We start from the raw sequence: 15,693 nt of genomic DNA on the forward strand, positions 1-15,693 counted from the left end.
GGAACAGCTTCTTCCCCTCTGCCATTTGATTCCTAAATGGACATTGAATCCTTGAACACCACCTCACTTTTTAAAATATACATGATTTTTGCCCGATTTTTAATCTATTCAATATACGTATACTGTAACTGATTTACTTATTATTTTTAAATTTTATTTATTTCTTTCTCTATATTATGTATTGCATTGAACCGCTGTTGCTACGTTAACAAATTTCACATCACATGTCAGTGATAATAAATCTGATTCTTAACAAGGGAGATCAGAGAAGAACAGCCAGACTGGTTCAAGCTGACAGAATAACCACACATTACAACAGTGGTGTGCAGAAGAGTATCTCTGAATGCACAACACATTGAACCTTGAATTGGATAGAATACAGCAGCAGAATACTATAAGATTATACGATATAGGAACAAAATTAGGCCACTTGAGTCTGCTCCGCCATTTCATCATAGCTAATCCAGTTCCCTCTCAGCCCCAACCTCCTCCCTTTTCCCCATATTCCTTCATGCCCTAACCGTGAATTATCAACCTCAGCCCTGAATATACACAAAGAATTGGCCTTCACAGCTGCCTGTGGCAAAGAATTCCACAAAATTCACCACTATCTGGCTAAGAAATTTCTCCTCAGCTCCAGTCTAAAAAGACACCCTTCAATTGAGGCAACATCCTCTCCACATTCATTCTATACAAACATTAAAACATTTGATAAGTTTCAATGAGATTCCTACCCCCCATTCTTCTAAATTCCAGTGAATACAGGCCCAAATGCTCATATGATAAGCTTTTCAATCCTGGAATAAAGTTCATGAACCTTCTTTGCACTCTCTCCAAAGTCAGCACATTGTTTCTTAGACAAGGGGCTGAAAACTACTCACTATACTCCAAGTGAGCTTCACCGGTGGCTTATAATGGCTGAACATCACATACTTGCTTTTATTATCTAGTCCCCTGGAAATGAACACTAATACTGCATTTGCTTTCCTCATAACCAATTCAATCTGCAGATCAACCATTAGGGAATCTTACATGAGGACTCCCAAGCCCTTTGAACCTCAGATTTTGGAATTTTCTCACCATTTAGAAAATTTCTAGCAAAGTACATGACCACAAACATGCACACAGTGGCCACTTTATGGTACAGGAGGTACCTAATAAAGTGGCCAACTGTGTAAGAATGACACCTTCACTAATGAGGAACTATGACTGCAAATGAATACACTTATGCAAATATATAAGACAGACTTTAAAGGGTCAAATGTATTCTCGGTTTTAACATGTTACATTCACAGATGTTTTGAGTCTTCAACTGTGCTTTAAAAAGCTACCATACAAATTTAAATTAGTTAATGAAAGAAAAGGATGAAAGGTATTCAGATGTAGATAGTTTACCATAAACTTTACTTACGAGTCAGTCTATCGGTAGTAGTGCCACTCTGGGGCTTTTCAGGTGACGATACAATCTTTTCTAAATCCATTACAACATGGACTGGGGAACTAATCTGTTTGACAGGTGGTGGGTCGGAACCACCCTTGGAAGCCTAAAGCACAATATAGAAATCACAGACAAAAACTTTACAAATTTCATGCAAAGACATTAGTTTTCTTCCATACTGCAGACATTACAAACATAGAAGTGAAAAACTTCCACGGTTGGGGAACAAGTTCCAAATGTGCTATGGATGAATACTGGATATGCAAAATAAACACAATGAATTCCAGTTAATTAGGATACATTGGGATCAGTACATTTTGGCCCAATTAGCCAAACTTCCATAGAAATAGTTAAAGGTATATAAAAAAGGCAAACAACTTATTTAAAAATAGAACACTACCAATGCTAGTATAAAACTGTAAACATGAGGAAGTCTGCAGATGGTGGAAATCCAAAGAAACACAAACAAAATGCTGGAGCAACTAAGCAGATCCGGCAGCATCTACGGAAATGACTAAACAGTCACTGTTACGGTCCAAGACCCTTCTTCGGACTGTATTAGTTCCTAATACTTATCCACATCACACTTGACTGAATAAACAAAATCAGCAGACACCTAGCATAGATAATGGACTGCATCACAGAACACTATCAACAATGGCATCTTCCAAATTTTCACCTTCATTGTAACATTCACTGGTCATCCATCCACTCTGCAGTGAGATCAAGAAAACAAATCGCAGAGTTTTATATGGTGACATACATGTACTTTGATAATATATTTACTTTGCAAGTTCAAAGTTCAGTACCTTCAAAGTACGTCAATATTTTCAAGTTTCTTCTAGTATAACTTGAAGGAGTGAAATCATTTCATTTTCACTCCCAGCAGTTTCTGGCATCTCCAAGCCCGAAAGCTTGAACTGAGGTGAGCAGAACAGTTCTGAGTTGTCTTACTCAGCAAAACACACAAAATGCTTGAGGAACTCAGTAGACCAGCAGCATCTAGGAAGAGTACAAATGACATTTCGGGCCAAAACCTTTCAGCAGGACTTGTTTGTGAATTGTCTTACTGCTCGTTTCTCACCAACTATCAGTGATAAAAATCACCGTTTTGAACACAAACACACAATTGACACTATTTAAAAACTGTTCACTCTAATTACAAACCCCATTTCCAGAAAAGTTGGGAGATTTTCCAAAATGCAATAAAAACAAAAATCTGTGATATGTTAATTCACACAAACCTTTATTTAACTGACAAAAGTACAAAGAAAAGATTTTCAATAGTTTTACTGGCCAACAATTGTATTTTGTAAATATACACAAATTTAGAATTTGATGGCTGCAACACACTTAACAAAAGTTGGGACAGAGTTAAAATAAGATTGAAAAGTGCACAGAATATTCAAGTAACACTGGTTTGGAAGACTCCACATTAAGCAGGCTAATTGGTAGCAGGTGAGGTATCATGACTGGGTATAAAAGTAGCGTCCATCAAAGGCTCAGTCTTTGCAAGCAAAGATGGGTCCTGGCTCATCCCTTTGTGCCAAAATTCGTGAGAGAATTGTTAGTCAGTTCAAAAGGAACATTTCCCAACGCAAGATTGGAGAGAATTTGGGTCTTTCAACATCTGCAGTACATAATATTGTGAAAAGATTCAGAGAAGTCAGAGACATCTCAGTGCGTAAAGGGCAAGGCCGGAATGCACGCGATCTTCGAGCCCTCAGGCTGCACTGCCTAAGAAACCGTCATGCTACTGTGACAATTATAGCCACCTGAGCTCGGGAGTACTTCGGAAAACCATTGTCACTTAACACAGTCCGTTGCTGCACCCAGAAATGCAACTTGAAACTGTATTAAGCAAGGAGGAAGCCATACATCAACTCTATGCAGAAATGCCGGCGAGTTCTCTGGGCCCGAGCTCATCTCAGATGGACTGAAAGACTGTGGAACGGTGTGCTGTGGTCAGATGAGTCCACATTTCAGCTGGTTTTCAGAAAAAACAGGCGTCGAGTTCTCCGTGCCGAAGATGAAACCGACCATCCTGATTGTTACCAGCGAAAGGTGCAAAAGCCAGCATCTGTGATGGTATAGGGGTGCATCAGTGCCCACGGCATGGGTGAGTTGCATGTATGTGAAGGTACCATTGACTCTGAGGTGTGTATTAGGATTTTAGAGAGACATATGTTGCCATCAAGGTGACGTCTCTTCCTGGGACATCCATACTTATTTCAGCAGAACAGTGCCAGACCACATTCTGCACGGGCTACAACAGTGTGGCTTTGTAGACATAGAGTGCATGTGCTTGACTGGCCTGCTGCCAGTCCAGAGCCATCTCCTATTGAAAATGTATGGCACATCATGAAGAGGAGAATCACAATGGAGACCACAGACTGTTGAGCAGCTGAAGTCTTATATCAAGCAAGAATGGACAAAATTTCTAATTGCAAATCTACTACAATTAGTATCCTCAGTTTCAAAATGATTAAAAAGTGTTATTAAAAGGAAAGGTGATGTAACACAATGGTAAACATGCCTCTGTCCCAACTTTTGTTGAGTGTGTTGCAGCCATCAAATTCTAAATTTGTGTATATTTACAAAATACAATCAAGTTGGTCAGTAAAACTATTGAAAATCTTTTCTTTGTACTTTTGTCAGTTAAATAAAGGGTCATGTAAATTAACATATCACAGATTTTTGTTTTTATTGCATTTTGGAAAATCTCCCAACTTTTCTGGAAATGGGGTTAGTATATTGCAATGTCTGTCATCCATGCAAGTGCACACGACTGCTACTAGTTAGAAACTGTTCAGCAAGTCTCCTGCCCCAATTAAGCAGCATAGTGCCCCAAAATAAATGAAGAAATCCTGACTACTTTCTCAATTAGTTTTTTGTTCTTTAAGAGATGCTCCAAATAAGCAGCTGCCCTGACTAACTGACGGCCTAATTAACCGGAATCTGCCATATTCATCTGAACAACACTAATCAGTGAAGAAGCGGATGATTTAAGAGAACAATTCCTCACTTCCTCATCATGCCCAATTCTTCAGCCCACCCACCCCACTCCCCACCCCAGTCCCTGCTATCTTGCCATCAATGAAACTTTCTTATAGCACAGACATTTGTACTCAAGTTAGGTAATCAAAATTGAAGTTTCCTCAAGATCAGCACTGAACTATTCTGCAACAAGTCAGAACCTAATCACTCCACTGTTGAATGAAGATGTCATGTTATACCTTGGAACTACAATACACACTCAGTGGCCACATTATCAGGTACACCTGTTCTTTAATGCAAATATTTAACTAACCAATCCTGTGGCAGCAACTCAGTGCATAAAGGCATGCACACATGGTCAAGAGGTTCAGCTGTTGTTCAGACCAAACATCAAAATGGAGAACAAATGTGATCCAAGTGACTTTGATTGTGGAAGCAGACAGGATGGTTTGAGCACCTCAGAAAACTGTTGATCTCCTGGGATTTTCACATATGACAGACTCCAGAGTTTACAGAGAATTGTGTGACAAACATTAAACACCCTGTGGACAAAAATGTCTTGTTAATGAGAGGTCAGAGGAGGAAAGATTGTGCCAGTGAACAACAACGGCATTCTGCAGGCTATGTACAATACTTCTAAATATATCTCCTTTGAATTCCTGTCACTGCAATCTGCAGCATGTAATTTTCCTTTAAGCAAAGTACTTTTAAATTCCCTTAATAAACTACAGATTTCACGATCCTCTGAAGGACTTGGCAGACTAACTCTCAAGAAAGCAGGTACAGCACCTTTAAGTGAATGAAGCAAGCCAGTGGGGGGTGGGATGCTCCAAGCCAGGCTGAAACACAGAGGAATGAGACCCCACTCTACCCAGCGCCTTGTTAGCAAATGTGCATTTGCTGGGAACAAAATTGAAGACCTGAGGGCAAGATTGCTGTTATGGAGGGAAATGAGAGATTGTTATGATCTGTGAGTAATCATGACATGGCTTATTCCCACGCAAGCCAGAAATGACTATCAGTCCTGAAGGCTTGTCGATTCACATGATGGAACAAACTGCTATATTCGGAAAAGGCAAAAGTAGGAGGTATTTGTTTCACAATAAACTCTTGCTTGTGTTCTGATATGGAGGTTTTGTCAAACCCACGTTCTCCTGACCTTGAATAGCTAATGGTCAAATGACATCTGTTCTATTTACCTAGGGAGTTCTCTTCCATAATCCTAACCACAGCTTACATACTACCAGCAGCCCACAATCAAATGCATGTCATCATCTCCAGGCAAGAAACAGACCATCGCAATGTATTTCAAATCATAGTTGGGGACTTCAACAAAGCTTGTTTGAAGAAAACCCTGCCTAATCAGCATCAGCATATAACCTGTAGCACCAGAGGACCCAGCACTCTGGACCACTGTCATAAGAAATGCCTACTGTTCCATGCCCAGGTCACATTTCAGTAAATCTGATCACTTGGCTATCCTTCTCCTACCTGCATACAAGCAAGGCTAAAGAGCAAAGGTCCAGAAATATGGACAACTGAGGTGGTCGCAGGAGGCAGAAGGGTGGTTGAGAGATTGCTTCGGGTTGGTGGACTGGACCGTGTTCAAGGACTTACCTGTGGATCTGAATGAATACACCATGGTTGTCAAAGACTTTATTAAAACAGTTGTAGACTAGCATGTCCCCACAAAATCATTCAGTCTTCCCAAACCAGAAGCCCTGGAAGAACAATGAGATCCGCAGTCTGCTGAGGGCAAGATCAGATTCATGTCTGGTAACCAAGAAAGTTATAAGAGGTCCATGTATGATCTCTGGAAAGCCACCTCATGGGCGAAGTGGCAATTCTGTACTAAACTTGAATCAACAAAGGATGCTTGACTGTTGTAGTAGGGCTTGAATGCTGTTACCTCTTAAAAGCAAAATCAAGCGGCATGGATGATAACAGGGTTTCATTTCTAGATGAGTGCAAGAATTCCTGTGCTCGCTTTGACTGTCAAAACATGAAGAAGCAATCACAAACTCCCACAGCCCAGAATGATCCTGTGATTTCAGTCTCCCAGGTCTGATATACGAGCAGCCTTCAGGAGGGCGAACCCAGGAAAAGCATCCGGCCCAGAAAGGATACCTGGCAGAGTGCCAAAGACCCGTGCTGATCAACTGGCTGGAGTGTTCACTGAGATTTTTAACTACTCACTTTGGCAGTCTGAAGTACTCACCTGCTTCAACAATACTTCATTTACACCAACGCTTAAAGCAGAATGTGGCAACCTGCCTCAATGACTATTGTCCAGTAGCACTTACATCCACAGTGATGAAGTGTTTTCAGAGGTTGGTGATGAAACATCAAATCCTGCCTGAAAAGGCACTTGGATCCACTCGAATTTGCTTATCAGAGCAACAGGTCCACATCAGATGTCATCTCATTGCCTCTTCACTCAACCCAAACATCTGGACACCAAAGATGCAGACATCAGGATGCTTATCAACTGCAGCTTGGATACAGTACTATCATCCCCTCAAAACTAATCGATAAGCTTCAATATCTTGGCCTCAACAGCTCCTTGTGCAATTGAATCCTCAGTGTCCTCACCTGTAAACCCCAGTCAGTAGCATTGGCAACATTTCCTCCAAAACCTCCATCAGCACAAATGCACCATAAGGTTGTGTAATTAGATTCCCGCTCTACTTGCTTTATAATTGTGAGTGTGAGGCTAACAATACCATATTCGGGTTTGTTGACATAACCACTGTCATAGGCCATATCAAAAAGTGGTGATGTAGCAGCATATAGGAGGGAGGGGGCAAATCTGGCTGAGTGGTGCCACAGCAACAATCTCTTACTTAATGTCAGCAAGACCAAGGAGATGATTACCAACTTCAGGAGGAGGAAACCAGAGGTCCATGAGCCAGTACTTATTGAAGGCTCTGAGAAGGAGAGGGTCAGCAACTTTAAATTCCTCAGAGTTATCATTTCGAAGTGCAATTACGAAGAAAGCACAGCAATGTCTCTACTTCCTTAGTGGTTTTCAAAGGTTCAGCATAACACCTAAAATTCTGACAAACTTCTATAGATGTGTGTTAGGGAGTATATGGACTACTGCATCACAGATTGGTATGGAGACACCAATGCCCTTGAAGGGAAAATCTAACAAAGAGAAGTGGATATGGCCCAGTCCATCAGAGGTAAAGCCCTCCACACCACTGAGCACATCTGATTGAAACACTGTTGTAGAAAAGCAGCATCCATCATCAGGGACCACCACCAACCAAGACATGCTCTCTTCTTGCTGCTGTCATCAAGGAGACGGTAAAGGAGCCTCAGGACTCCCACCACCAGGTTCACGAAGTTATTACACTTCAACCATCAAGCCAATGAACCGAAGGAGACAACTCCACATAACCCACTGAACTGTCCACACACCTATGGACTCACTTTCAAGGACTCTTCAGCTCATGTTCTTCATACTTACTGCTTATTTATTTTTTATTATTATTATTAATTTTTGAATTTGCACAGTTTGTTGTCCTTTGCGCACTGGTTGAACACTCAAGTTGGCGTGGTCTTTCATTGATTTATTATTGTTATTATTCTATTATGAATTTACTGAGTACACCTGCAAGAAAATGAATATCAGAGTTGTATATGGTGACGTATATGTACTTTAATAACAAATTTACTTTTGAACTTTGAGAAAGACCAGACTGGTTCAATCTGACAGGAATGCAACAGTAACTCAAAATAACCACATGTTACAACAGTGGTGTGCAGAAGAGCATCTGAACACTCATCAAACCTTGAGGTGGAAGACCATGAGATATCTATTAAAATGGCCTCTGAGCGTAGTTGGCTAGGCAATGATACCCAGTGTGAAATGCTATAATTCCTCATCTGCACCAGCTTGAATCATATCCACTGATGAAAGTCACACAATGTCTAAAACACTTTGTAATTTTAACCTTGTTAATATAACACATGCTGTGCCTCAGGAGAATCTAACACAGGGAACAATCTCTTACTTAAATATCTTTGGAGTCACAACAACTTAAATCTTAACTCAGGTTAGAACACTGCACACTTTTAGATGGCATCACAAATGACAGAGATCCCACTGATCACTCTCAGGAAGGAACATATAAAAACAGAAGCTCTTACCTTGGATATTAAATGACTCAGTTTTGCTTTAAAAGCAGAGTTGCCAACCACGGCTTCGATCACCATGGTTTGCATCATTGGCTTGTCAAAGACGCCCTCAGAGTCAGAGAAATTCTGGATGGTTGCTCTTAAATCAACACACTTTTTAGGGGAGAACAGCGAAGTGCCTTCTCTTTTCTCCAAATGGATTTCATACTTGTCTAGCCGCTGTGTACAGGGAAGTCTATTAGCCATAGCACACTCTGCAATCAGCTTAATAATCTTAACACGACTCTCATTCCATGAACAGTAGGATATTATTTCAATGGTTTTAGAGTCTGATGATCTGTTTGTTGTCGCTGGTAGCTGCTTACATCTTTCTTCTAGCTCTTCACCATTTTTATAATCTATTGAAGAGGAAAAAATGCTTATGAAAGTGGAAAAATACTTAGCAGTGGGTGAGGGGGAAGAAACTATTACAGCAATAAAAGTAACATTAAATGAATTAAAATTTTATACTGGCTCCTTATCTATGCCAAAATACTTCACATAGTGTTAAAACAGAAATAGCAGAAATAACCATCGGCCCTTCAGTGAGGTGGTGGATTAGTCATGAACTGCTACCTTCATACAGTAGTGTCGACAGACGGAAAACAAAGCAGAAGCCTCAAAAGAGGCAGAAGTGGTTACAAAACACTTGTTTTCCGAATTGGTGAGGAAAGCATGCATAGAATGAACGAGCTAGTAGAAAGAAGATGAACAAAAAAAATACAATTGCCACTAGTCAGAACAGCTCAAAGAGCACCGACATCAAAGCAACAACCTTCCACCCTCTTGTCAGTAAAAGATGAGTGACTGGGTCATGTTTAGATTTAAAGAAACACAGTCACATAAATATTATTGATATTTAATGTACAGTTCTCATCAGGTTTATAAAGGTTTGACTTGTTAGCAGTTCCTCCCAACTCCCCCAACTATCAGGAGTTTGGTCAAGCTGAGCAGTGCTTCAATAACTGAACAAATTCATTAACCCAGTCAGTGAGGCCAGATGGCAACCACTTTTCCTATGCCTGTTTGCTCTCCTGTCACAGCTGTTGCTGTTAATTTCCAACTTGTGAACTGTTTGCAGGAAAGAAATGCTGTTGTAACCTAGAGACTTACTGCATGGAATTTAATTCAAAGAAAATTTATTATCAAAGTACATACATGTCACTATATACTAACTTGAATTCATTTTCTTGCAGCCATTCACAGTAGAACAGAGAAATACAATATAAGTAATGAAAAACTACCGTATTTCTGTTCTACTATCTCAAGATAGCATTTATTTAGCTAAATTAGCAATGAAAGTATAGCACTGAAGAAAAGACAATTGATGCAGAGCTTTCCATCAAGTTTAACATCCACACAGAGTAAGACAAGTTGACTTACACCATAAGAGGAAATTAAGATTTTCATGTCTCTGCATATTACTATTTTTTTAAAAACCAAATGAGTCAGAAAGGCTGTCTTAATAAAACCTGGCTCTCAAATAGGTTGCTCATGTGCTCAATATAAAGTGTTGTACATCTTGCTTATGAAAATCTAGAGCCCAGATTCATGCTTAATTTCACTATCACAGATGTGATTGAAGGCAGGGAAGGACTTGTAAATCAACATGCTAGACTACAGAAATTTTCAAGCATAACAGCAAAGGTGGTGGCAGGGGAGGAGAATACTAAAGCAGCAGTATTGTAATTCAGGATAAACTGCCAAAAATAGAATTTCCTGGTGGCTAACCATTTTAATTCCTATTCCAACAAGTCAGTAAATAGCCTCCTCTTTTGCTGTGATAAGACCACTCAGGGTAGAGGATCAAAACCCTTCAACCTCATGGAATGAACACTGATTTCTCCTTCCAGTAACTATCTTTTTCTCCCACTTCCCTCTTTTCTACACCTACCTATCACCTCCCCCAGTGCCCCCCTTCCCTTTCGTGCATGGTCAATTCCCCTATCAGATTCCTCCTTGCCCACCCACATGGGTTCACTCATCTCCATTTAGCTAGTCCTCCTTCCTCTCCCCCCATCTACCTTTTTAATCTGGCCCCCTTTCTTTCCAGTCCTGAAGAAGGGTCTCGATCAGAAATGTCAGCTGTTTATTCCCCTCGGTAGATGCTGCCTAACCTGCTGAGCCCCTCCAACATTTTGTGTGTGTTGCTTTGGATTTCCAGCACCTACAGGATCTTGTGTTTGCTATTGCAATCAATGAGTTTGTTATTGCAGGAATGAGGGAAGATGAGGGCCTAAGGTGTGGAATACGGAAACAAAATCAGGATGATGGTTTTATCATCTTAATAGCAGATAACAGACGAGCAGTGATGTATACAGATCATATAAATAGGTTAAAGCTTGAAACTATTAATTTTAAAATTTTTACTTCCCAGTTGAACTGCCTTAGTGTGAAAGGTTAAGAGAAAATTAAATTTTGAAATTAAGAGGAAGCATTTTAGTTTTTTTGAGCCTATAGAGATAGTCCAATCGCCAATGCTAATTAATATTCAATTATCAAATAATGAATATTGTCTGAATAATAGCCAACATAAATGACAAGCAGGATCCAAATACAGGATTTTTAAGTCCCTTTATCACTGGTAAGGCTCACCTCCAATTTAGGTATATGAGGATTTTCAACCTTATCAGTTCAAGCTTTCAGCAAATACAAATTCAATTTGTGTGGAAATAAATAAATTTTTCATGATATAGACCGATTTTCACATAAATACTCATTTAAAAGCATACTGTTTTAAGATGCTGCATGAGGTCTATGATGCCTTCCATTTTGTAGGTCTTCTTTCACCATCTCACCTGAAATGTACACTGCTTTATTTTGACTTCCTGAACCACCAGATTTCTTTCCACCTTTGGAACCTGATGCCACACGCACAACTTTAAGATTCGTAGAACTTGTTTTCAACTTTTTCTAAAATATAAAAACACAGTACAAGAATCAGAGTTCAGGAGAAAAGACGTGGCCAAAGACTGCTGAACAGACTGTAGGTACAATGAGTAGAGAATGCTTAGTGTTGGATTGGATGCCTGTCAGGTGGGCTGACCTGTTAACTCTTGAGTGAGGCTTGACAAAGCAGCAACCATGTAGGAAAGTGGGCAGCATTTCATTCTACTGACATAGGAAGTTATGATGTTTCATGGAAGATACGGTTATAGATTAACTCAATCAAGAGTAGACACAAAAGACATCACATCTGAGAAGCTGTCAGAGATGGAGTGATTCCCCCACTCCAAACCCATAATGAAAAAGCTTCAGGAACAAAGCGGGGGGGGGGGGGGGTGTTGTAAAAAGAACATCAATCACCAGAGAACCCCCAAGCTTTGATGGTCTTATGGGACAACAGGGTTTTCCATCGCTGTCAGGACTCGTACCTTTCAATGGCAAGGAGTAGTTCTACTTATTTGAAGGAGATAGTCTGTCTGATAACACACATTAATTGAAAAGTCTTAATTTAAATATTGTCCAAATCAAGCTCCATATGAGCAAATACTGATTCAATAGCAAAGGCATGCAAATAGAAAACAATCCCCATCTTAGCCTAATAATGGAAGAGAATTCTATGATGGATCGCTGAATGTTGAGTAGAGGACTATGATCTGAGGAACTGTACCAATGCCTCAACTACCTTTGTACCAAGCTTGACCTCAGCTAGTGCAGAAACCCCCAAACCAATTCTCCAAATGTCACAACCACTGAATGTCACATTTTAAACATTACCCTGATGTGAGAGCAATCGCTCTCACTTTGTCTCTCAAGTTTAACTTCTCAATCCTTGTTTTAATCAAACCAGCAGCAAGATCTAGATCCAAGCAGTGCAGGTTAAAATCCAAAGTAGGCACTGTCGCTTGACAGTAGGTTAGAGAATAACTTATATCATATTGTGTAGACCAGGTCACTGGCTACATTTAAAGTGAAGGTTGTTAAGTTCTTGATTTCTAAGGATATCAAGGATACCAGGAGAATGCGAGAGAGTGGGATTGAGAGGGATAATAAAACAGCCATGACGGAATGGTGGAGCAGACTTGATGAACCAAATTGTCTCATTCCACTCCTAGGTTTTATAGAAAGTAAATGACCAAACTGATTTGCCTTGTTTTCTTTTGATTTTCTGCTGTCAGGTAAAGCCCATGAGACCGTAAAACGTAAGAGCAGAATTAGGCCATTTGCCCATCAAGAATGCTCTACCTTTCCATCATGGCAGATTTATTATCCCTCTCAACCCCATTTGACTGCCTTCTCCCCGTAACCCATCAACCTCCGCCTTAAATATATCCAATGAGTAGGCCTGCACAGCCATCAGTGACAATGAATTCCAAAGAGTCATTACCCTTTGGCTAAAGAAATTCCTCACTGCTGTTCTAAATGGAAATCCTTCTATTCTGAGGCTGTCCTCTGGATCTAGACTCCCCCACTATAGGAAACATCCTCTCCATGTCCACTCTACCCAAGTCTTTCAATATTCGATAGGTTTCAATGAGATCCTCCCTCATTCTTCTAAATTCCAGCAAGTACAGGCCCAGAGCCATAAAATGCTCTTCATACCCTTTCTCATGAAGGTGTACCTCAGAATCATTCTCATGAACCTCCTCTGGACCCTCTCCAATGCCAGCATATCTTTTCGTAGATAAGGGGCCCAGAACTTCTCACAATACTCCCAATGCCAGAGCATTACATTTTTGCTTTCATAAAGTCCTCTTGAAATGACTGCTAACATTGCATTTGCCTTCCTCACCACCCACTCCACCTGCAAGTTAACCTTTAGAATCCTGCACAAGGACTCCCAGTTCCTTTACACCTCTATTTTCTAAGCGGATAGAAAATTCAAAAATCAGTTTACATCTTTATTTCTTCTACCAAAGTGTGGGGCCATACACTTCCCGACACTTATTTGCCACTTCTTTGCCCATTCTCTGAACCTGTCAGGTTCCCTCGATCTACTTTCGTATCGCTACAAAGCAATCAATGCCAGTATAGCAGTTGTATTAGAACAGCTTAGACAGAGCTGCAGCCAGTTCTGTGGTGTAGATCCTATCATTAATTCCAGGATGTTGTCCAAGCCCATAAGGAGTTATACTCTTGCCTGTGACTCAGCATTTAGTCATTTGTTCAAAGCTGCAACGCAGGACAGGCCCTTCTAAGCCAACGAGCTACCCAGCACCCCAACTATATTTAACCCTAGCCTAATTCTAGGACAACTTATAAGGACCAATTAACCTTCTAAACAGTACTTCTTTGTACTGTGGGTGGAAACTGGAGCAATCAGAGGAAACCCATGTAGTTACGGGGAGAATGCCCAAACGCCTTACAGACAGTGCTGGAACTGAACCAGATGGGATTAGTGAAGGATAGCACGAAGGCAAAAGAGCAGATATGATCTGCTATGATGAGCAGATAAGAGTGGAGCAAACATAAGTGGCCAAACTGATTTTGTTTCTAATGTACACATAAAAGGTACAAATTCATATACACACATACACCATTTTATACATGGCTCAGAACAACACATTTTTCATTTACCGTAGATTCCGGACTACAGAGCGCACCTGATTAAAAGCCGCACGCTCTAATTTTAGAAAGAAAATCAATTTTGTACTTGTACAGGCCGCACCGGATTTTAAGCCACAGGTGTCCTACGTTGTAATATGAGATATTTACACAGAAAGATATTACACGTGAGGATTTTTTAACTTTTAATTAAACCCGTATGGTAACATAAACAAATACATATTGCAAATGCTTTTTTTCAAACAGTGCCTGTAACACAGCTACTTTTAAATATACATACGTATCGGTAACACACAAATTACGTTGCGTATACTTTTTTACTGAACAGTGCACGAACAACATTCCAATATCTCCTAACGACTGGTAAAAAATATATATATACTGCAGCCTACCAGGAAAAGTTATTGATCGCCTTCTTCATCTTCCTCCTGCGCACTAAAACCATCAAAGTCCTTCAGTGTCCAAATTAAACAACCTCAGGATCTCGTCACTCACTTCAGTCTCTTCGTTGTCGCTCTCACTTGAGCGCACGCGGTCCTCTTCATCACGCAGCAGTCCAGCCTTTCGAAACCCGTTGGTGATGGTGGATGTTGTGACACGGCTCCACGCATTTAGGATCCACTGGCAGACTTGAGTTAAAGATGCTCTTCGCATGCGTCCTGTTTTGGTAAAGGATTTCTCGCCGCTCGTCATCCAAGCCTCCCACTCAATGCGCAGCGCCACTTTAAATGCCCGGTTCACGCTGATGTCCAGTGGCTGCAAATACTTCGTGGTGCCCCCAGGAATCACAGCTGGAATTGAGTTTGTACTCTTGATGGCAGCTTTCACTGAACTTTCATTGTCAGCCGCTTAAAAATCACCATCAGTGGAAGCTTTAGTCCGGATGCTGTGCAGCTCAGAACACAAGTAAAATGCGTTCTCTCATGGCCACTTGTTTTCAGTGTGATCGACAAGTCACCTTTTTTATTAACAGTCCGAGTGAGAGGCAGGTCAAACGTCAAAGGTACTTCATCCATATTTATGATATCATCTGGCCAGATGGAATTCTCCGCTATCTTTGTTTAAGTGAATGTGCGGAAGTTAGCAAGTTGTTCCTCGTGGTCGGGAGGGAGCTGCTGACACAGAGTCGTGCGTACCCTGACGGACAGGCCTTTTTGTCTCATAAATCTAAAACACCACGATGGCCCACCTCTAAAATCTTCGATTTTCATTTTGGTGGCGATTGCTTCAGCCTTCAGTCTGATCTGCACGGTGGAAACACTGCGGCCGCCTGCTCTCTGTGTGTTAACCCAGTCTTCAAGAAAGTTTTCAAGTTCGGGCCATCTGCTATGATCACCTCTGAAAGCTTTTGTAGTCTTTTTGCATTGACTCAGTTCTTCACGCTGGCGTCTCCACCGTCTCACCATCGATTCATTTATGCCAAGATTATGTGCAGCAGCTCGATTTCCTTCTTCAACCGCCAGATTGATCGCCTTTAACTTAAAAGCTGCATCATATGCTTTTCTTCGAGTGTTTTCCATGTTGATGAGGGTGAGTACAAATGACTGATTTACAATAATTTAATTGTG

At 40.7% G+C, this 15,693-nt stretch overlaps 1 protein-coding gene across 3 annotated transcripts in view; it reads right to left on the reverse strand.

Annotated features, from left to right (window-relative positions):
* LOC132381535 (uncharacterized) overlaps positions 1-15,693 on the reverse strand; it is a 127,294-nt gene that overhangs the window by 78,769 nt on the left and 32,832 nt on the right. For all 3 annotated transcript variants that reach the window (XM_059951023.1, XM_059951024.1, XM_059951025.1), the window contains 3 exons: positions 11,416-11,530; positions 8,591-8,976; positions 1,412-1,544 (listed from right to left, as the gene is read on the reverse strand). In XM_059951023.1, coding sequence (XP_059807006.1) covers positions 1,412-1,544; positions 8,591-8,976; positions 11,416-11,530 — 634 coding nt within the window. The remainder of the gene's footprint in view (positions 1-1,411; positions 1,545-8,590; positions 8,977-11,415; positions 11,531-15,693) is intronic.

Source organism: Hypanus sabinus, chromosome 26, assembly GCF_030144855.1.
Source record: "Hypanus sabinus isolate sHypSab1 chromosome 26, sHypSab1.hap1, whole genome shotgun sequence".
Taxonomy (NCBI): domain Eukaryota; kingdom Metazoa; phylum Chordata; class Chondrichthyes; order Myliobatiformes; family Dasyatidae; genus Hypanus; species Hypanus sabinus.